This window comes from Astatotilapia calliptera, chromosome 7 (genome assembly GCF_964374335.1).
Source record: "Astatotilapia calliptera chromosome 7, fAstCal68.1, whole genome shotgun sequence".
NCBI lineage: Eukaryota > Metazoa > Chordata > Actinopteri > Cichliformes > Cichlidae > Astatotilapia > Astatotilapia calliptera.
Window position 1 is genome coordinate 2,116,866 of NC_137428.1, and position 23,622 is coordinate 2,140,487.

The 23,622-nt window shown below is 39.7% G+C and overlaps 1 protein-coding gene, 2 long non-coding RNA genes and 1 pseudogene across 3 annotated transcripts in view; 2 read left to right on the top strand and 2 right to left on the bottom strand.

The window, feature by feature from the left end:
* Positions 1–1,792: 1,792 nt before the first annotated feature.
* On the bottom strand, positions 1,793–2,911 carry LOC113027357 (uncharacterized). The gene is made up of 2 exons (XR_013910179.1): positions 2,544–2,911; positions 1,793–2,197 (listed from the first exon to the last, which is right to left on the bottom strand). It is a non-coding gene; the product is annotated as an uncharacterized LOC113027357 (long non-coding RNA).
* Positions 2,912–7,798: 4,887 nt separating this feature from the next.
* On the top strand, positions 7,799–8,512 carry LOC145430231 (18S ribosomal RNA; annotated as a pseudogene).
* Positions 8,513–12,969: 4,457 nt separating this feature from the next.
* Positions 12,970–23,622, top strand: part of LOC145429642 (uncharacterized) — a 47,480-nt gene continuing 36,827 nt past the window's right edge. Inside the window, exon 1 of the long non-coding RNA XR_013909906.1 lies at positions 12,970–13,275. This is a non-coding gene — a long non-coding RNA (uncharacterized LOC145429642). The remainder of the gene's footprint in view (positions 13,276–23,622) is intronic.
* On the bottom strand, positions 16,538–19,063 carry LOC145429640 (uncharacterized). The gene is made up of 4 exons (XM_080303358.1): positions 18,217–19,063; positions 17,824–18,075; positions 17,170–17,256; positions 16,538–16,995 (listed from the first exon to the last, which is right to left on the bottom strand). The coding sequence occupies exons 1-4, from the start codon at positions 18,344–18,346 to the stop codon at positions 16,907–16,909; spliced, it is 558 nt and encodes a 185-aa protein (XP_080159484.1). The 5' UTR covers positions 18,347–19,063; the 3' UTR covers positions 16,538–16,906.

Below are 23,622 nucleotides of genomic sequence, written 5' to 3' on the forward strand. Positions count from 1 at the left end.
TCAGATTAGGTCTATTTTTTATTAGTTTTATGGGTTTTTTGATACTTTTTCTGCATAAAGTTCTTTTTTCACAAATATAAAATAGTCATTACGTTTTACATTTTTAACCCTTAAAACAACATTTTTTTGGTACAATATGCTTGTTGGAAGAAAACCTCAAAACTCACCATTTCATATATTAGCAGTGTTACTTGTGTTATTAATAGTAGAGTCTGGGACATGTAATTGATTACCATCAACATTGATTATTATGAGAGCAAAAAAGACAAAACTCCCTCTCAGCTTGTTCATGACCACAAATGGCCACCTTTTGTTTACGTTCACAAAATGCTACAAGATTAATATTTATTAAAACATTTTTCTACTTTGACCGAGTTGACTCTTTACATTAGCACCAGTCCTTGCCATCAAAACTTTATCCAAATCCATTTTTTACCCTTTAAATGCCTGTTAGATTATATATTACCAGTAACTTTTCAGATAAAAAAGGTAATAAAGTTCAAATTCTTTCACCATATCATTGATGAAACTAACTTCTTTTCATCTCAGCATCGGGGACAAGGCTGTTAATTGTTAAGGTCACCAGTGTGCGCCCCATTTCTTTGAGGATCACTCTTCAGTTGTAGGTTTTAGAGGACTCCTACTACTGTGAAGTGGTTTTATGGGACAAAGGCATTGTTTTCCACATCATCCAGGAGATTGTAGAAAAGAGCAGTGATGCCCTTCTTGCCTTCTTGCCAGAAAATAAGTGATCTGGAAGCTGTTAGGCTTACTTACAGCAGCGGCCCTTTCTGCACCTGCATGAACTCCAGGACACATTTACGAACAGTGTTTGTTGCTGTTTGTGTTGCAGCTTTGATTCTTCTTGTAATTTGGTTTAAAACAACAACAACAACAACAACAAAAAAACCTACAATTTTCATGTGCTGAGTTTACAATGAAAGTAATTTTACCTAAAGTGTCAATAACAGGGAATTTAAAATTGTTATAATGGGTCAATTGGCCAAAAGTTGCCATGATAGATAATATGATGCTTAGTGTATATATTTTTTATGTATTTAAGAAGCTGAAGTTGAACACTATAAACGCTAAAAACAAAATCTAGACCGTTGGGAAGTTTAATTCCATTTGCATTAACACAGCAAAAATGGTCAAAAATAGAAAAGTGAGGTGGCTACAAATGGCCAGCATAGAGCCCAGAGGGTTAATGTGTAAAATGTATAAAAATATTATTGATTACAAGGTAATTGTCAGGGCTCTGTGTGCGGGCAGGTGGAGAATGTGGATCCAAGTGCAGAACTCAAATACTAACTTGAAACTCAAAACCACAGCTTTATTGCTGGCACCAATAAAACAGGAACCAAACATGAAACCACTAACTGGAACACACAGGCAGGATCTGAGGGTACGACGCAACAGGGAGCACAGGAAAACACAGGGCTTACATACACAGGGGAGTAATTAGGAAATGGGCAACAGGAGGGAGACACAGCTGGGAGAAAATAGGCTAACGAGACAGGAGAAAGGTAAAACTGAACACATTGACATGAGACATGAACTTTCAGAATAAAACAGGAAACTAACAGACACAGAGAACCAGACAGGACACTGAACTTGGCAGGCAGACTCACGAGCAGACACAATGGACAGACAGAGGGAACACAGGCAGGCATGAAACAAACACACTAACACATAGCAAACCTAAACAAAAGACAAGGCAGAATAAACAAGAATATAAAGAAACACACAACACCGAGTCCTCAGACTCAGGACCACGACAGTAATACATTACTGTTAATAGCAACAAGCTTTTTATTTTGAAGTATGGACATGGAAACAAGTGAACAACATTTTGAAATAATTTTAATTGGATTTTGTACACTGAAAAAAAAATAACAAGACATAAAGAAACCAAACAGCCAGTGCCTTCATCTGTCCGTTACATGTCAAACATCGCATTGACCCGTAGTCAGCACATGCTTTTAAAAAGAGCTCCATGTCCTCTGCAAACTGAAAAACAAAGAGGAAGAAGTCCCTTGTTCCAGTGTCTCCTTCCTCCGACATGTCTCTTAACCCTCTGCTGGTCCTCTTTATTTAAGGACAGATATTTTGGCATTGTTACGTGTCCACAGAAAAGTGCCTTATTTTGAACAACCTGCTGCACAGCAGGAGGCAGATCTTCAACAACTGCTGGCTCCTGTGTCGGGCAAACGGGGATATAAACTTAGCTATTCTCTGATGCAGGACAGTTATTTTAACAGTGAGTCAAGTCTCACTAACCATGTAATTACACTAGTGTTTAAAGTGAACACTGGCCTGACTGACTTCCTGGAACTTGTGCTTTTATTAGTCTGAAAATGGGCACATGTTGTGCTTCCTCTCTGTGCAAGAAGCTTAACAGAAAATGTTGATATTGTTAATGTGTCTAAACCTTGACACAACATAGTGCAGTCAAGTCAAAATATAAATTCAATATGAAACATATTTAACAACTTTCAAAAGATTCAAGACTCCATTGCTCTAAAATGAAACAGAATACTTACTACGGTATAATCAAATGGTGCATCCAGTGCCACTGTCACGACGTACAAGGTGGACTCATGCGCAGGACTCCGGGGATGATGTACACAAGAGAATTTATTACAGAACAATGTCCAATGAGTGTATAAAGACAGATACGGGGCAGTGCTATGTACAAAAGGTGAGGGGGGCAGGGCTCCGGGGAAGATCCAGGGGAACACGCTCGTCTCTCTCCACACAATCCAGACACGAATCCACTCGCACACCAGGAAAACAGTCCAGGGAATCTGTACACAAAGAGACGCTTGTTAAATGCTGAACACACACTGCATGGGAAAATACTTGCTGGGGTGCTCGACTTTCACTGACGCAATTCTCACAACGATCCAGCGAAGAACAGCCGTTGCTTCCCGTCTTAAATACCACACTGATGAGGCACAGGTGTTTCTTCCTCCGAGGGCGTGAACCCATAATGAGTTCAGCCCTGGTGAGAGAGAGAGAGAGAGAGAGAGGGGAGACAGCTGATCAGCGACCAGCTGAACCCCCACAAAAAACACAAATTTCATTGTTTTGAAGCTTAAATTAAGTTTGTATGAATCTCAAGAAACAGAAGAGAAAAATAACAATTAGCATGAAGCTCCCACAGTCAGTTCCAAAGTCTTGGTCTGGAAAATCCTGTATTACATTGAAAATAAAGACTCATTAATAAAATCCCTTCAAAAAAGACTGGCATAATTAATGTCACCATACACTCAAACTACCTGCAAGTCAAAGCTATTTTCACTGACCACTGCCCGGGAGAGAAGTTAACAGCATCATGACGGGGGTCAAATGTTAATTGCTAATAGCACCAACTTTAAGCCTGAGGACACGACCTCGACGCAAAATGAAAAAGTACAGTCACGTGCTCACAGTTGGTCAGTGTGTTACACACAGCAGTTTCAGCTTTATTTTCAGGTTGGCATAATTTATAAACTAACATTTAATGTTAGTGTTTTATGTTAAACTAGAACATTGTGAAGAGCCTACTTATGTCTGAAACAGCTAAAGACAGCATCACTGACTTGATCAGAGTGTGAAGATGAGACAAAGAATCAAATGGTGATGCATCAGGCTGATATAGTTTATAAGCATGTGAATGCACTCTATGTGTGAACACTCGAGATCAACAGAACATGATGCACTTAACCTGGAACGCTGAACAGGTTCCTGAAAACTGGAACAAACCAAAAGTGCTTATAAACATGTGACCTCATGGCCACTCATGCCTTTGTGTTTATTGGGTCAAGAAAGAGGATTTCTCTTTTACGTGGCTTCAGTACCTAAAAGACAGTTACTCATGACTTCAAACTTTGTCATTGCGAGTGATCATAAACAGACTTTTGAACACGTGTCACAAAAGTTTGACTACATCTCAGACACAGCAAATTTCTAACAGTTTGTATGTGTCAAAAAACTAAGACTTACACGCCGCTGGAAATGTTGCAGGCTTTGCACAGGTTTCTCATCACTCCAAGCTGAAGTAATTAGGGCAAACTGTACATGGAACGACCCCAGAGCTTTATGTCACGTATTCTGGAAACTACAAAGCAATGTTACCTTTAGCTTGGTGAGTTCGTCAAACAGACGGTCTTCTGTGACACTGCTAAGCTGCTAAGAACTGAAAATGGATTCTTCACACTACCTACAGAAAACGGTATGCTTTGACTTACAGTCTAAATTACTTTAAAACACTGAATAACTGTAAATAAGTTTTTGCAATCACTCACTTGGAAAAACCCCACGGCTTATCATTTCCAGGTGAACAGAGTTCCACAAACCTTCACTGTCATGCTCAGCATCAAAGTCTTCAGGGGGGGGGGGGGGGGGGGGGGGCTTTGAGGTCACTCACTATAATAAATGGACTCATTAGGAACATGCACGTAACATACTCCATGAACTATAAACACAAATGTGCATAACACTTACCTACCAAGCTGAACACCCCTTTTCTGTGTAAGTCCATGACTACCACAGGGGGGTGAAATCCACAGTTTATGCAGGTCTACATGTGATCTGTGTCAGTCACAGCCTCAAAATGGCAATAAGCATGAAATACGGTACGGATTGAGTCAATGATCCTTTACATGGTTCTGTAATATAATACAATATAATAACAATAGGGCAAAGAAGACTGTGATTAGGCACCAACACAACATTTTCATACACACAAAAGCATTTTTAAAGAAATCTTCAGGTGAATCTTCTGTGGTTTTGGTTACCTGGGGTGTTTGTACTCTTCTGTTTCATGGTTCATGTTCCTATGTTCTGTGTCCCCCAGTCTGTGTTAAGGTTGTGGGTTATGTCATTACATGTATGTGCTTCCTGTTTTACTTTGAAGATCCGTGTCTGATCTCAGTATGTTCAGTTTACTTTTCCCCTGTCTCGTCAGGTCAGATTACTCCCAGCTGTGCCCTCCTTTTGTGTCTCATTCCCTCGTTATCCTTTCTGTGTATTTAAACCTCGTGTCTGCCTCTGTTAAGTGCTGGTTTGTCTGTGTTGTTCCCCTTGGTCTCCCGGCTTATGTCCTCGTACCGCCCTGCATCTTGGTTTCTGGTTAGTTTTTTCCAGTTTAGGTTTTCTTAGTTCATGCTCACCCTCGCCGTTTCTGTTTGTATCCACCTTTTCACCTGCACCAGAGCTGCTGCATTTTGGGTCCTCCTTTCCTCCAACACCACACGGCTCGCCTCGGCAGCCGTGACAGTCTCAGCTTCACAAAGACGTAGGACTTAAATTTGAGCACAACCGTAGAATAACTGCAGATCTCAGGGAAGAGCTCGAAAATAGCAGGAAAGACAACGCAGAACTCATGAAAACTGTGGAAAATAATCGGCGCCTACTTAAAGTAGGTTCGGATCTTGCCACAGCGGCCATTGTTGTTCCTGCAGCTTGCTGGGCCATCTCAAAGCTTTTCGGATGAAGTAAATGATCCCACAGAGCGGGGATCACTCATCAACGATTGTGGTAATTGTAGATGTGGGCCAGTTACCCTTTAAAAACAGAAATGTTTTCGGGCCACAGTCCACCTTCATCCTGGCGTTGAAGGAAAAGGGAGTTTTTCCTGCTCATAGGGGATCATTTGACTGTTGGGGTTAAATTTTTGGAATTCATTTAATTGGCTTGAACTGAAAGACCTAAAAATTCAGGTGAGGGTTTTACATAGTGGAGAGCACTACATTTGTTAACTGCACTTTTTTGTATTTGTAGTTTTTGTAGTGCTTCCTACTACAAAAACTACAAATAAAAACCTAGCAGTTAGCAGCAAATCAAAAAAAAAAAGAAAAAAGAAAATCCACTACTGCTCTGTGTGTTTACTTCAATGAACAATTGTATGTTTTTGTGGTAGATTATAGATTGTCCAAATATGTCAGAGTTTTTAAATTAGCACTGCATGAGATTTGCTGTGGCACAGATCAGTTCGTGTGTTGATCTGAGTCCTGTGATTTCCAGTCGTGATTTATTCCCAAGACAAAATCAAATCGTCCTCTGCTGCCGTGTTGTTGCACAATAAAAATGATGGAGGTGTCAGCCCTAGTTATTGTCTCAGATATGATGCTCATCTTATCCTATCTGATCTGTGTCTGTTGGATATGCATATCCACATAATTATGGATTATAGTGTGGATGCTGTAGGCACTATTGAGTTCCTGTTTCTCTTTCTACTTTATTTGTATTATTCAAGTTGCTTCCGTACGCTTTTTGGACTTGAACTACTAAAATTTTTGTGCGATTTTCACCATTCAAATTTCACAATATTCCGCTATTTCTGGAGATGGGTGCTATGACTTCTGGTAGTTATGACTATTATATTTCTTAAAATATTAAGCTTTTTATGCAATTTTGTCCCATTTAAATGAATGGGAAATTTTTAAAAGTTCTGCCAAAACTTGCTGGTTTTTGAAACTTAACTATTCCTCATACTTTCACGTAAAAACTCCATTCAAACTTTAAAATGTTCTCAAATTATTGGGCTATTCATGTATGATTCAGCTTTTTCATATCTTTTACTGTTTTTATGTAATTATGGTAATTTCTACCAAATAATATTTCTGCTAAATCATAGTAGCTGATTAGCTGACATGTGGATCCGAAGATCCACATTAGCCTACCTGGGGTTGAAAGTCTTGATAAATGCACGGCGTTTCGGCGGGTATACCGGCTTCCGCCAGTGTGACGCTTATTTTGAGCGATTAAAAAAATAATAGAATATAATTTTATTTTTATATTTCAATATCAAAATAATCTTCCAATTTAGAGCTACAAGTTAAAAAAGAACTAACATAAATAAAATACACTATAGCTAAATACTCCTAATTTATTTTCCCAAAACACGCGGAGCCGCACTATAAGGACTAAAGAGCCGCAGGTTGCTGTCTGTTAATGTCTGTAATATAAGTTCCGCCAGCAGAGGGCCCCGTGTCTTACGCATCAGTAGCCGACACCTCGCTAGCAGAAGAGTGGTGCCGAGCTGGTGCACCGAGTAGTTCCTGTTACTTGTTTGTCTGTTTTTACAGGTAAGCTCGGTTCCAAATAATACATATGTGATAGACAACAGAAGCAATCGAAAAGCTACAGAGCCAGTTCACGAGTTTAAGGGTTGATAACGATGAACCACCACCAGCTGTTGCTAAAAGCACCTTTGTTAGATAGCAAAGTATTTACATATAATTCTCCTGTTCATTGATCTGAGCATGCGCAGAATGATCCACAGCACTCCTTTGATCTTCTCAAACGATCATCGTGACGTCACGGTCGACATCACGTTCTCTGCCACACCCACCAAGACCTTAAATAGAGGATCTTGTTTAACAGTTTACATCAGAAAGAGCCAGTTGTTTTAGACAAAGCTACCCTTTGCATTTAAATCATTCAGAGATTTAACTTTTTGACACTTTTGAGCTTTAAACCTTTAAAGAAATGTCACAGGGAAGTGGAGATCAGTCAGACCCACTGCAGCGTACGAGAGATGAACTCAGGCATGAAAACGCACAACTCAGGGAAGGAAACGCACGACTCAGTGAAATGTGCATAGAATTCAGTCACAATGTCACACAACGCAGTCTAGAAAACACACGACTCAGTCGAGAAAACGCACAACTCCTGTTCATTGATCTGAGCATGCGCAGAATGATCCACAGCGCTCATTTTATCTTCTCAAAGGATCATCGTGACGTCACGGTCGACATCCCATTCTCTGCCACACCCACCAAGGGTTAGGGTTAAATAGAGGAGCTCCTTTAACAGTTTGGACAAAGCTAACTTTTGCATTTAAATACTTCAGAGAACGTATTTAACTTTTTTGACATTTGTTCGAGCTTTAAACCTTTAAAGGAATTGACGGAAGGGCACCACCAGGAGTGGAACCTGCGGCTTAATTTGACTCAACACGGGAAACCTCACCCGGCCCGGACACGGAAAGGATTGACAGATTGATAGCTCTTTCTCGATTCTGTGGGTGGTGGTGCATGCCCGTTCTTAGTTGGTGGAGCGATTTGTCTGGTTAATTCCGATAACGAACGAGACTCCGACATGCTAACTAGTTACTCGACCCCGTGCGGTCCGAGTCCAACTTCTTAGAGGGACAAGTGGCGTTCAGCCACACGAGATTGAGCAATAACAGGTCTGTGATGCCCTTAGATGTCCGGGGCTGCACGCGCGCCACACTGAGTGGATCAGCGTGTGTCTACCCTTCGCCGAGAGGCGTGGGTAACCCGTTGAACCCCACTCGTGATAGGGATTGGGGATTGCAATTATTTCCCATGAACGAGGAATTCCCAGTAAGCGCGGGTCATAAGCTCGCGTTGATTAAGTCCCTGCCCTTTGTACACACCGCCCGTCGCTACTACCGATTGGATGGTGTGAGGTCCTCGGATCGGCCCCTGGCGGAGCGCCGAGAAGACGATCAAACTTGACTATTTAAAGAAATGTCACAGGGAACATTGAATAATCCATCTGGAAGCAGAGATCAGTCAGACCCACTGCAGCGTACGACATTTGAAGTTCTACGTGGTGTTATTAGACAAACCGCAGACCTCGTTGAATTTAACACACAACTCGGTCAAGAAAACACACCAGTCTGTCAGGGTCCTGAGTTGGAGTGACCCAGGGTCCCCGAGCAGTTATGAACTATATTGTGTTATGTATTTGTTATTCTATGCTTCTGTTTGGTGTTCCACTTATTGTGTGTGTAGACAAGGTGTCTGTATGTGTGCGTATATGTGTGTGGATGTCAAGCACCTGCAGGCCTGATGGGTGTGGTCCCACTAGAGGATTGGCCACGCCTGAAGCCCCACACACACACCTGCTGCTGATCAGGCTCGTCGGGGAGCTATTTAAGAATCCGATTGAGCTCCCACCAACGCAGGATCATTGTGTGGGACTTCCTGTCAGTTCTCGAGCTGGTCTGTTTGTGAGTGTGAGCTTACCAGTGTAATTGAGGTTGCTAACGAGTTGGGAACACACGGGAATGTATTGTTGTGTATCAGTTTCGTCACTGTAAATAAACGCACTGTTTGCACACAAAGCTCCGCACCTGGGTCCTCATTCCCCTTCATCCCCACGGTCTGTGCTAAATACCGTATTTCTGCTAAATCATACTATTTCTGCTTAATTATAGTCTTTTTGTTAAATTATTCTATTTCTGTTACTTTATAGGATTTGTGATGAATACAGTATTTCTACAAAATCATAGTATTTTTGCTACTTTTAAATTTTTGTGCTAAGTACCCTATTTCTGCTAAAACATACTATTTCTGCTTAATTATAGTTGTTTTTGTTAAATTATTCTATTTCTGTTACTTTATAGGATTTGTGCTAAATATAGGATTTCTACTAAATTAAAGTATTTCTACCAAATCATAGTATTTCTGCTACTTTTTAATGCCTGTGTAAAATACTGTATTTCTGCTGAATAATAGTATTCCTGCTAAATCATAGCATTTCTGCTACTTTAAAATTTTTGTGCTAAATACCGTATTTCTGCTGAAACATACTATTTCTGCTTAATTATAGTGTTTTTGTTAAATTATTCTTATTCTGTTTCCTTAATAGGATTTGTGCTAAATATAGTATTTCTGCTAAATTAAAGTATTTCTACAAAATCATAGTATTCCTGCTAAATCATAGCATTTCTGCTACTTTAAAATTTTTGTGCTAAATACCGTATTTCTGCTGAAACATACTATTTCTGCTTAATTATAGTGTTTTTATTAAATTATTCTATTTCTGTTACACTTTATAGGATTTGTGCTAAATATAGTATTTCTACTTAATACAGTATTTCTGCTAAATCATGGAATTTCTGCTACTTTAAAATTTTTGTGCTAAATACCCTATTTCTGCTAAATCATACTATTTCTGCTTAATTATAGTGTTTCTGTTAAATTATACTATTTCTGTTACTTTATAGGATTTGTGCTAAATATAGTATTTCTACTAAATTAAAGTATTTCGACCAAATCATAGCATTTCTGCTACTTTTATATTTTTGTGCTTAATACCGTATTTCTGCTAAATCATACTACTTCTGCGTAATTATAGTTTCTGCCAAATCATAGCATTTCAGCTACTTTATAGGATTTTTGCTAAATATAGCATTTCTGCTAAATCATAGAATTTCTGCTATTTTTTAATTTTTGTGCTAAATACCGTATTTCTGCTAAATTATACTATTTCTGTTACTTTGTAGGATTTGTGCTAAATATAGTATTTCTGCTTAATTATAGTGTTTCTGCTAAATCATAGTATTTCTGCTACTTTAAAGGATTTGTGCTAAATACCGTATTTCTGCTAAATCATAGTATTTCAACCAAATCATAGTATTTCTGCCAAATAATAGTATTTCTGCTAAGTTATTACGTTTGTCTTAAGTCACAAAATTTTTCCTAACATTTTATGTTAACGCTCCATGTCATGACTTTGCAGACAGCCTGTGTCTCTTTCTGTGTGAGCTCTGACTGAGCAAGGGATGCAGCTGCATTGACAGGAACAACTACACAGCCTGATGAAGCAGACAGAAGCAGCAGCTCTGATTGGTGGATTCAAATTGAGCAAATCCAGGCTGTTTGACTGCCATAGATACAGCTGAAAACATAAAGCTGAAAATAGCTGAAGAAGCTGAAGTCAGTATTTGAAAAAGTTTTTGAACTTCTAATAACTTTACAGAAGCACCTCTTTGTGTGTGTGTGTTTATAATTTTGTGTTTCTGCCGGGTGTTCTTTCTTGTTTTTCTAAAGTTTGTGCCACTTTGCCTTAGTAGCGCAACAAGTAATTTTGAGTGAATTTTACCTTTGGTTAGCTTTTCCAGCTGGGAATATTGATTTTCCAATATTCCTGCTAAGTTACTTCTTTCCTACTCTATGAGGACTGGCACATTCAAATCGACATCTCAGGGCCTGCACGACTTCCCAGGAGCCAATCGTTTGTGAGGGCAGTATTGTGGAAATGACACAGTCTTCACCAGTGGGGATAGTTACAAAGCTTTCTTCGTTATGAATTAGTGATACATGTTTTTATTGAACATTTGAAGATAAAAAATTAAAAAAAACTCTTGTAGAGGACATGAAGTCAGAGATAGAAACGACAAGGAGCAGGTGCATCTAGTACAGGTAGAGCTGCTGCAAAAACCCACTGAGCCCAGCAGCCAGCGTAACAAATTCTGGATTTTTGGCTTTTAGTTAGCAGTTAGCATTAGCAGCACATGCTGCGCACTGTGACTCACAGACATGGTCCCAGGTCAGCCCTGACTTTGTGTTACACTAATCCTAAAGTAGTAATGGTATTTCTAACCACTGATATACCACAACTTTATCCTTTCAACAGCTTCTGAAAGTTAGGGGACCTAGTGTTGCAGCCCCTGGCCAGTGTTGCCAACTCCTCGGTTAGGAAAATCGCTATTGGCTTTCCTAAAAGTCTCTAGAAGTTGCTAAAAGACACCATCGCCTAATTTTTCCACGTTGTAGGTGAGAAAAAAAAAGAAGAGACATAAAGTGAGTAAAAAATGCCCTAAATGCATTTAGAAGTGACTTAGAACTACAAATTAAATTTTTTTTTAGTGATTATTGGTTTTTATTTGGGTTTTTTTTTATGTCACAATTCCATCCCTACTCCTTCATCTGTGTTGGACCGGCAAAAGTGACCCGAAATAGGCACTCTGGTGGAGTTACTTTGTGTGTGTGTGTGTTTTTAAACCTTGTGATCCACAAAACAACATAAGAGTAAAGGAAGAATTGACTGTGTTACAGTCAGTGTGGGAGCAGCGGCTTCGCTCATGCGCGGTTCATTTGCAGTTTGGACGCACAGGTGGGAAATAGTGATGGGATTTCCGGCTCTTTTTAGAGAACCGGCTTTTTCGGCTCGGCTCACTAAAAAGAGCCGGCTCTTTTGGCTCCCAACCGGCTCTTCAGGTTGTTTTGTTGCTTTAAATAATTTATTATTAACAATAATATAAAATTATGCACAAAAGGAGTTACTAATGGTAAACAAAAAAGTGGTTTTATTTATATATGTTTATATATAAATATATGTGGTGGCCCCTAGAGACAAAACACGTACAAACTCCAAAACACATTTTTAGCGTTAACTGAACTTCCAAAACAGAGCTACCTAGATCAGTTAAATTACACAATTGAAAGCATATGTGTATTGTTTGTGTATTTATACACAAGCACTCATTCAGATAATTTAAAACAAATGTTCATTTACCTGTTACTACCACACACCAAATCTGGTCGTTGGTACTTCCTGGCTTGTGTAGCCTCTAGGTAACAAAAGTTCAACACTGCGCACGAGCATCCTGGAGCACTTCTGTTGTCTTTTGTACGTGTTTTTAGTTTTTACGTGCTTCTGAGTTTTTCCTGTGTTTTGGAGTTTGTACGTGCTATGGAGTTTTTCCGTTTTTTCGAGTTTTTCCGTTTTTTGGAGTTTGTACATGCTTTGTCTCTAGGGGCCACCGTAAATATACTTTTATTTATTCACTCCACATAAAATGTAATAAATAAATCATATAATACAAAAACCAACATTTCAACTTTTAACTATTTAAATTTTCAGCTTTTTCCTTTTACAAATTTAAAGTGAAACAACACAATATAATTAAATATAAATTAAAATATGAAAACAAAAAGAACATTCACCTTCTCTGTCATATGGGCCCGCATGAATAAACTTTCTGAATCCTTTATCATCTGCAACTGAAAATAGTTGTGGATGATTAGTATTAGTGATGTGCGGATTGATCCTGAAATATATCGATATTTTTTAGTAATTTAGGGTTAATTTGTAGTTTATCATTAACAGCAACGTAGTGGAAAGAAACTATAACATTCGGATTGTCTACATTCAAAGGATCTACTTGCTCTTCCGCCTTTCATAGTCATGTGCGAAATACGGCTGTATAAATGTCTCGCAGCCCCTTGGCGCGCGCACTCACAACAATGGCTGAGCCTAATTGTGCGGACGTATTTTACCTCCACAAACAGCTGAGACGTGGTTTGGATACATGTGGCAAAAAAGTGCTCCACGAGTGAGGTGTTGTGGCTATACTTTCCCAACCTTGAAACCTCAGAATTAGGGAGACAATCAAAAGGGCACATTTTACAGTGTTTATTTATCGGATAAAATACGTTAAATGTCACCATCACCGAAACAGCGGGGGAGTCCAAATTCAGAGGCTGCTTCCACCTGAGGACCCGGCCTTCGCGGTCTAAAGAAAGCCAGGTAGTACGTCACGAGTTCCCTCGGTGGAGTGAAACTCTGCCGTCTGTTCCTTGCTATCTAAAATATAACCGGGCGCTGACGTAAACTCTCGACCATCTCACACTTTCTTTAATTAGTTTTCTGTTTGATGTTTATTCAGCTGTGTGAAAACCCCGGAGGAACCCACCCGAGGGATTAATAAAGTTTAATTTAATCTAATCTAATAACTTTAATCTCAGCCAAACAGATTTACTCACGAACAAATAAAACACTGAAAAAGCCAAACAATAACATTTTTAAGTTATCAAAGTGACTTATATATCATGTTTAACCCGAGTAGTGAAAGACCGCGGGGGTTTGAAGACGATGTGTCGGCTCAGATATTTGAAGTTTACACAGCTACATTCTCACCTGACAATATGTCAAAAGTTGTTTTTTTCTTTTTGCGACCCAGAAAGAGAAATAAGAGTAATATTAAAACTAAGGAGCTGCCGCCATTGTTGGAAACTGGAATTGGCTCGGCGGCGCTATGAATTCTGCGATATGGTTTTTCAATTTTGTTGTCCAGGTGGAAATTCGGGAGAATGGTGGCTCCGGGATTCTCCCGGAAAAATCGAGAGGGTTGGCATGTATGGTTGTGGCAACATCACTAACCTTGTCAAACACCTCAGAGTAAATCATATCACAGAATATGACGAGTGTATGTTGAGACGAACTGAAGAGGAGGACAGGACAGGTGCTGCTAGGGCGAGACAGACGTCTCTCATGGAGTCCTTTAGTGCTGCAGGCAGGCAAGGTGTTCAAATAGCGCACAACTTCAGTTTTTTTATTTCTATATGATGAGCTCTGCATTATTAAGTGATAAGAACAAGTAATCTGATGTCCTGTAATCATTATGACGCTATAATTTGAGATACAATAAATAAAATACGCTGTTTCCGGGCCGGCTAATAATAACGGTGACATTTAACCAGGGCTATGCAGAGAGGTTTAAAGGGGCAGGTGCTCAAAGTTAAAAAGGGGCACATTGAACCAGGCTGAATAACAACAACACACATTCATCAAGAATCTAATATGGGCAACAAGGCAAAGCAAACGTAGCCGATGCTTTACCTGATGGGTACAATGTTGCTGTTGAGGGTGCTGTGGATAGTGCTGGAGGGCAGGGCTGTGTTGATCTGAGACTGTAAACATTAAAAAGTCCATAGGAGAGATGGTAGCTGTGTCATGAGATAATAACAAAATGCAAAGATTGGTGACAGCGCTTGGAACCATAAGGCAACAAAAAACTGTGAGAAATAATTTAGGCTCTGCCTGTGAATCACTCTTTGCTTCTCTTCTTCCTTCCATCCCATCATTTCATATATCACTCTCCACTTGCTGTCTATCTGAGAACAAGGCACAACTTGCTATTGCAATAAACTATAATCTAATTATCCACACCTAACAACTCCAGCACTTAATCTATAATAAAATGATGACAGAAAAATGTTATAGCCCTGCCTTTAGTAGCCTCACACAGCTCCTACTGTTTCCTCCTCATGTCCTTACCAGGCATGTCTGGACAATGTTATATCATGAGTAATATTTTTTTTAAAAGTCCATCTAAATAAAACACACACATGCACACACAGTGACATTTTAGACCTTCTTCAGAATACTGTATATACTATGGGCATCATGGTGCTGATCCAGAATCCTTACATTATTATTTATTACTAGAGCTACAATAATAAAGCAATGAGGAGGGGGAAGTAATAAATATGAAATAATGTATTTATGATGAGGGCAGCACGGTGGCACGGTGGTTAGCACTGTTGCCGCACAGCAAGAAGGTCCTGAGTTCAATTCCAACATCAGGCCGGGGTCTTTCTGTGTGGAGTTTGCATGTTCTCCCCGTGTTTGCGTGGGTTCTCTCCGGGTACTCCGGCTTCCTCCCACCGTCCAAAGACATGCAGCTTGAGGGGATAGGTTAATTGGATAATCCAAATTGTCACTAGGTGTGAATGTGAGTGCAAATGGTTGTTTGTCCCTGTGTGTCGGCCCTGCGACAGACTGGCGACCTGTCCAGGGTGTACCCCGCCTCTCGCCCTATGACAGCTGGGATAGGCTCCAGCGCCCCCCGCGACCCTGAAAAGGATAAGCGGAAGCGAAAGGATGGATGGATGGTATTTATGATGATTCCATTTGTTTCACTATCCACTCTGTGCAGGGCAAAGCTTATTACATGTTTAAACTGTAGAGATACAATCATTTTACTGCTGTAAAATCCCAATTTTGTCTTATTTAAAATATAAATCTAATATAATCTGCTTCTTAATGCATGTTCTTTAAAATACAGCGTGTGTTTTTTTAATATATTATAATTATAATAATTATTATGTGGACATGCATATTAGATCGTTTTTTAGTGAAATATAATCCCTCCAGAAAGGCAGGAAAAGCCCGGAAACTTACTTTAAAACTAAACATGTTCCCTAAAACGGTGACAGAGCTACAGACCCATGACAGCCTTACACAGGTAGCCAGCAGCTGTGACCAGCACTACCTGTGCAGTTAATAAAAGGACAGGTAATGTGTGTCGCGCTGTTGCACACACAGCACGCTCGTTTGTTTCAGTTCGTCAGTTGCAACAAGACAGCTTACCAACGTGTACGTAATAAGCTGATACTCCTGTGTGCTACACACTACAGTGTACGCTGTACACCTACTTACTGGTTGTGTCGCATCAGTCTGTGTCTCTCTTGTGTTTCTCCTGCAGCTCTGGACCACTAAAAATACGCGTGCTCTTTGTGAGTAAGTAACTTGTCTTCACTATGTTCCTATATACAGTGTGGTGCAAAAGTTTGGGCAACCTTATTAATAGTCATTATTTTCCTTTATGAATCGCTGTTACAGTAAAAAAATGTCACTTGCATATATCATATAGGAGACACACGCATTGATATACACTAAATATTTATTTCATGTCTCTTTTTTTGTGTTGCCAATTTATGCACCTGCTTGATTTAGTTTAAACAGTTATTGCACACTTTCTGTAAATCCAGTGAACTTCATTTCACTTCTCAAATATCACTGTGTGTGTCTCCTATATGATATATTTAACTGACAATTTTTATTGTGACAACCAATGATTTGTACAGGAAAATAATTACTTTTCACAAGGTTGCCCAAACTTTTGCATCACACTGTATTAGTATGTTTTGTCATTAGTATAATATGAAATAAATTCTACTTGTGTCAAGTCAGGTGCCAATATTTGCTGTGTAGTAGAACTGAGACATTTGTCATTATAAATGTTTATTTGAAAAAATATATAAATTCAGTAACAAAAACATTCAACATAAATATATGAAATTTAACTATTTACAGAGAGACAGGAATAAAAAGGACCCAGCTTGGAGTGGAAGAGCCTCAGGGAGAAGGAGGAGAAAAATGAGAACATTGTTTCTGCCCTGGAGAGCTGCTGCCTCATCAGAAAACTACTGATCATTAGGGTCCAATGTTTCCAAATTTAACACACCTATGCTGTTTTCAAAAGCTAATTTATAAATTTGAAATTTCACGAATTCTCGTGTCTGAGGCGGCATGCTCTCCAGAGCAGGAACAAGGCTGAGGAGAAAATGCTCTGTTGGAGACGGGCGTGGCCTCTTTAGGGACTCAGGATGGCCAGCTCCACCGCCGATGGACCGTCCTGGGACCCGTCTCTCGCCCGCCTTCGAGCTGTCCTCCTCTGTGGGCCTGTAAAACACAGCACAAAACAACACAAAGAAATGAGAAGGAGGCTGCTACTAGATTTTCATTTTCAAAATTGAAAAAAACCAGGATATAAACAGATTGGTTGTAGATATTTAGTAAAGGTGATCACAAGGAAATCCAAGCAAGTAAAAAGCTGTCAGTGCTTGATGTTCATACCTGCGGGTGCAGCAGCAGGAGTGGAGGGACCAGGGACTGGGGAGCCAGGAGAAGCAACAGGGGAGGACTCTGCATGATTACTTGACTCTATCAAGACAATATTAAATGTTAACAGGTTGAAGACAATAGTCATTGAGAATATTATATTATTATATACTTATTATTATATACAGTGGTCTCCCATTTATTGCAGCACATGAACAGTAGTCACAGTTCTTACAAGTTGATTCTCAAAGTGCAAACCTTTGTCGATTTTAAAACGTAAAAGTATTATGCCGCGCTTTTTCTCCGTCTGCGGCGCCACTTTCGTGCGCCTTTTTCGCTCCCGGTGCAGGTGTCTATTTCCGAATGAGGGTCATAGTTATGGGTGTTTTTGTGCTGTTTTTTCTATTGGACGTGATGGTTATCAAAACCAAACATGATAAGTTTGACAAGCGCAGGAGACACGACACGGAGGAGATTTGTCATTTGGGCTGCAGAATGCAATGCGCATTGTTGAAAGCTGTACGGTGCAATAAAAAAAATCAGCGAAAAGGCGAAGCGGTGACGGATGAACAGCAGGACTACTGTATACTGTTTATTAATAAACAAAATATATTCCTGTATGACAACACGCATAAATTAACTGCCTACATTAATTCATTGTAAACATACCTTCTGACTGACACTCCCCTGCTGCCTCTTCGGGCTGTCCCTGGTCCTCGGGGGAGAAGTTCTCCACGGTCCGCACCATATTTCCGCTAGTCTCCCGCGGGGTGAGGAAGGAGTCCAGAAACCCCATGACCGCGAAGAACTTCCATCTCCTCTCCGATCCTGCTGCAGACCCACTCCTCTTCTCCTTCTCTGTCCTCTTCTCCTTATTATAGGTGTCCCTGAGGCTCTTCCACTTTCTCCTGCAGATGTCCTCTGAATAAACGCATTATCTTGTTAGCGGAAAGGTATTTGTACATCAGTGGGAAAATAGCGGGACAGTAGGTGGGCTTGCTAGCTTTTGCGCGGCTTCATCGGGTCAGTCTGAAAATTAAAAAGAAGAATTTATGAACTTACCAGGTTGTCCGATCTCCTCACTTATGTGTCTCCAAGCTAGGTCCTTTTTATTCCTGTCTCGGTAGCAGTAGCAGCTAGCATCATACAGCTCGGGGTGATTAGCCACAGCACTGATTAGCTTTTCCTCCATACTGAATGAAGAATGGAGGGCTTTGGCTGGATCTGCCCCTTTGACCAAGGTCAGAGCCACGTCACCAGGCTCCTGATTGGTTGTCGCGGCGCGATTTGACGCTGGAGTTCAGTTCTTTCAACTGAGCGGTAGACACGAAATGCGCATATGCACAAAATGCAACACAAAAACTCACGCGCCTGGCTTTTTTCGCAAGTCAAACACGCCACACGCGCTACACTGACGCGCATTTCAGGCGTTTTCGCGACGCTTCTGCTTCCGAATTTTTGCGGGACCGCAATCGTGTGTCATCGCGCTTTTCCATTGACTTTACATGTAAACCTGACGCTCGCGTCCATCGTGTTCGGTGTGAACACACCGTTAAGCACAAGACTCGCGTGCGGAGTGAAGCGGAAAAAAAGTGCGAGAGAGAGGGTGAGAGAAAGAAAAAAAAAACCCACGGCTCGCGTCGTTCACGTCAAGAGCCATTTCGTTCACAACCGACACATCACTAGTGGGAACATTTCCTGTCCTGATAGCAGTGAGCGCTTTGGTGTGGGCGAGGTGCCCACGGCAGCACTGCTGCTTGGTGAGAAGAGCGATACGCCCTTTCACATCAAAACGTTGTCATAAATAAGTCTCCAATAACACCAGAAAAAGTCACCAGATTTGTCGCTAGTTGCTTTTTAGAAAAAAAGTCACTAAAGGGCTCTGAAAACTCACTAAATAAGTAGGCAACACTGCCCCTGGTGTGTGCGCTCACAACAATCCCATATGGAAAAGAAATAGTAAAAACTTATATGATTTACTCATCAAAGTGGCCACTTTCTTATTACTTTCATATATTGTTTTAGTAAGTATCCAAAACATACAAGTTTCATTTATATAATTTTTCAAGGGATCTTATATCTGTTTTCACTCTTGTATGTAGACCGATACAAACTTTATAAGATTTATAAATATCTTTTCCATATGGGATGGCTGAGCCTAAACGGAGTCATGTGAGGATGCATTTTACCTCCACAAACAGCCAAGACGCGATTTGCATGTTTACATGTGGCAAGACAGTGAGGTGCTGTGGCAACATCACTACCCTCGTCAAACACCTCAGAGTAAATCATATCACAGAATATGACGAGCTTATGTTGAGGCGAACTGAAGCGGAGGAGAGGACAGGTGCTGCCAGGGTGAGACACACGTCTGTCGCAGAGTCCTTCAGTGCTGCAGGCAACGTGTTCAAATAGTGCACAACTTCAGGTTTTTTATTTCTATGTGATAATTCTGCATCATTAAGCTATAAGAACAAATAGTCTGATGTCCTGTAATCATTATGAAGCTATTATTATATTGTTTGTTTGCATCCATGTTTGTACACGTTGTTTTCTGGACATGTCTTATGTGTCACTGAGTTACTGAGTGTGTTTCCATATTTGTAAACATTGTTAGGCATGTCAGTTTTGCCTTACCCTTGTGTATTTGCTGGCTTTTCCTTCTGGCTTTTCTAATGTTTCTGCCAATTGTTCACAGTTGAAAAACTAGTAGTTTTGAGAAAACTTTTTTCTGCTGGCCATTTTGCTTTTCTAAAATGTCTGCTTAAGTTATTACTTTTCTGCTAAATCATAGTATTTCTGCTACTATATTACATTTCTACTAAGTTCTACTAAGAGTTTTTATTTCTAAATTATACTACTGTTCTACTGTTACACCATTTCTTCCAAGTTTTCATGTTTGTGCTAAATATGAACATTTCTGCTGAATTACAATACTTCTGCTATGTTGTTATGTTTCAAATTCAAATTTTATTTGTCACACACACACACAACACAGTATGACATGGGGGTGAAATGCTTGTAGCTGTACAATGCCCGACCATTAAATAACACAAAAACGTTTTACAGTATTTACAATTTACAGGTTACTACAAAATTTACAAATTAACTTAGAAATTTACAGTAAAAAAATGTGCAAATAGCAGAAAGAGATTATAAGGATTATAAATTATAGGAAATGTGTGGTGGTGCATGTGGTGATGTGATGTGTGGGAGAGTCCGGTCCTACACCTGGTTCAGGGTCCGAATAGCCTGGGGGAAGAAGCTCCTCCTCATTCTCTCTGTTTTGGCCTTAAGGGAGCGGAAGCGCTTCCCAGACCTCAGCAGTGAGAAGAGAGTTTCTGCTAAGTTATTACCTTTTTTCTAAGTTGTTATGCTTCTGTAAAATTATTAAAAGTTCAACTACTTTTCAAATAATGACTTCAGCTTCTTCAGCTGTTTTCAGCAGACAGCTTCAGCTTTAAAGCATCCACACAGCATTTTTGCAGGAAATGCAAATTTTTCTAGTTATAATTATGATATTTAATAAACACACACTGTATTTTAAAGAACATACATTAAGAAACCAATTGTATTAAATTTTTATTTCAAATATATTTCTTTTTTTTTTTTTTATATTCTTTATTTCTACAATATTACCTCATAAAGATGATTACAGGCATTAATTAACACAGTTTACAAGAGAAAAACGAAACAAAACGAGAAGAAAGACAGATAGAAAGAAAGAGAAAGAAAAAAAAAAAAAGGAAAAAAAAAATATATATATAAAATAAAAGGAGAAAGCTCTGTCGGGAGTAAACAATTAACTAAATTGGTGGTTTCAAGCTTTAAAGAGAAAATTCGGTTTATAGGTATTAACATATTGGACCCACTTATCCCAGCACAGATGGAACCAGGCCATCCTGTCATTAACATGAGCTGTTACTTCCTCCATCCTATATATCTCTAACGTAATTTCCCACCATAATGACAAAGTCGGTATGTCTTGCGAGGACCATTTCTTTGTTATACATTTCTTACTTGCAACCAATAAAGCTCGTAACAGACATATGTCACTTTTGGACCAGTTCTGCGGTATACAGCCAAAAAAAATTGTCTTCATATCCTGAGGGAATGTACAGTTAAAAATGCCTTGTAATATACCATGAATGTCTTTCCAGTAAGTCCGTAGCACAGGACAGTCCCACATAATATGGGTGTGATGGGCTCCTTGGTATCCACAGTTTCGCCAGCACACGGGAGGATTCCCATCATAGTGAGCCTTTTGACATGGAGTGATAAAGAACCTTATCAGAGTTTTCCATCCGAACTCCCTCCAGCTTTTGGAGGAAGTACTCCTCCATTGCCATTCCCACATCTGAGTCCATTCTTCCCTAGAAATACACATCCCTCCCTCCTTTTCCCATAACATCTTCACATAATCAGTTGAGTGTGGAAGCTTATTCATAAAAAAATTGTACCAAAAAAAAATGAGTCTTGTGTCAACATCCCCACTGTACGCCTGTCTAAATAAAGTTACCAATTCCACGTTAGTATTTGACATCTGACCGATTGTTGTCTTTATATAGTGTCTTATTTGCAAGTATCGAAAAAAATCCTGTTTTTCTAGATTGTGTCTCTGTTTCAGCATGTCAAAACTAATAAGGTTCCCATCCTTTATCAAACTATCATATGTAGATAACCCTTTAGCAGGCCAGCTTTTAAAACGTGAGTCCAATTTATTCGGGGTAAAGTCAGAATCATATGCATACCATTTGAATAAAGCCAAATCCTGTTCAAGTTTGAATTCTTTCACAACTTTTCTCCATATATTAAGTGTGCACGACACCCAGGGGTTATGAATCTTGTCAATATATTTTCGAATATTCGAGTCCATCAGGACAGCTTGTATTGGGGAGGAAAATATATTCTCCTCTATAGTCTTCCAGTGTGCTTGGTAGCTTGTATCACACCAATTAACCACCGTTTTCAACTGAGCAGCCCGATAATAATTTTTTAGTGATGGCAACCCCCATCCTCCCACCTTCTTATGTAATTGTAAAGTTTTAAAACAAACCCTCGGCCGCTTCCCCCCCCATATAAACCGCGATATTATTTTATCCCATTCATTGAAACGACTTGGATCAATGGATATTGGTAGTGTTTGGAATAAATATAATATTCTTGGCAAGATATTCATTTTAATAGATTCAACTCGTGAGTGTAAAGAAAGAAAGGGGATCATGTTCCATCGCCTAATATCACCCACTATTCTCCTTTGTAGAGAACCAAAATTCTCCTCAAATAGTTTAGTTAAATCCTTGGGAATAACAACTCCTAGATATTTCAATGATTGTGCTTGCCAATTCATTGGATATTGAACAACCATGTGAGCTGGGGGGTTGTAGTTATAGCTGAGAATTTGAGTTTTAGACATATTAATTTTATATCCAGAGAGTTTCCCAAATTTTTGACACAGATTCATCAGCGAAGGCAAGGAGTTAGTGGGCTGATCTAAATAGATCAATATGTCATCCGCATAACAAGCGAGCTTGTGTTCCTGTCCTGCAATAGTGATCCCCTTAATGTCTTTATTTTGTCTAATTGATTGTGCCAAGGGTTCTAAGTACAATGCAAACAGGAGCGGGGACCAAGCACAGCCTTGTTTATTTCCTCTCTGCAGAACGAAGCTATTTGAGAGAGAACCATTAACTTTAATTCTTGCGGTGGGGTTAGTGTATAGTGCCCTCACCGTATCAACAATTCCCTTATGTAAGCCGAATTTATCCAGGACTTTATATAGAAAGTCCCAATTTACAGAATCAAAGGCTTTTTCTGCATCAATACTCATAAGCATGGCTGTACTCTTAGATGTCTGTATCTGATGTATTACATGAAGAGTTCTACGTATATTATCCTGGGTCTGTCGTCGTCTTATAAACCCCGTTTGATCATTGCTAATTAAGTCAGGTAAAAATTCTTCCATTCTCCTGGCCATTATCGAAGTAAACAATCTATAATCTATGTTAAGGACAGAAATAGGTCTATATGAGCCACACTCCATTTTGTCTTTCCCTTCTTTCGGAATAGCCGAAATAATTGCCTCCTTCCAACTCGGTGGAATTTGCGCTGTTTTTAACACCCAGTTAAAAGTAGTAAGTAGTGTAGGGATCAAATCCTGTTTGAATTCCCGATACCACTCCGCGGTGTAACCATCGGAGCCTGGTGACTTATTTGATTTCAGCCTATTGATGGCATTCACAAGTTCAGCTTCGGTCACCTCCGCTATCATCGTTTTATTTTGTTCCTCGTTAAAGCTTGGTAGGCATAAAGAGTTCAGGAAGTTGTCCATTTCGTGTTCAGCCCCCCCTGGGACTCCCGCATATAATGTTTTATAAAATGATTCAAAGGCGTTCTGTATCTTGCAAGGATGAGTCATTATATTCCCCGTCTCTGGGTGTTTGATTTTAGTTACAGTATTCTCCGCTA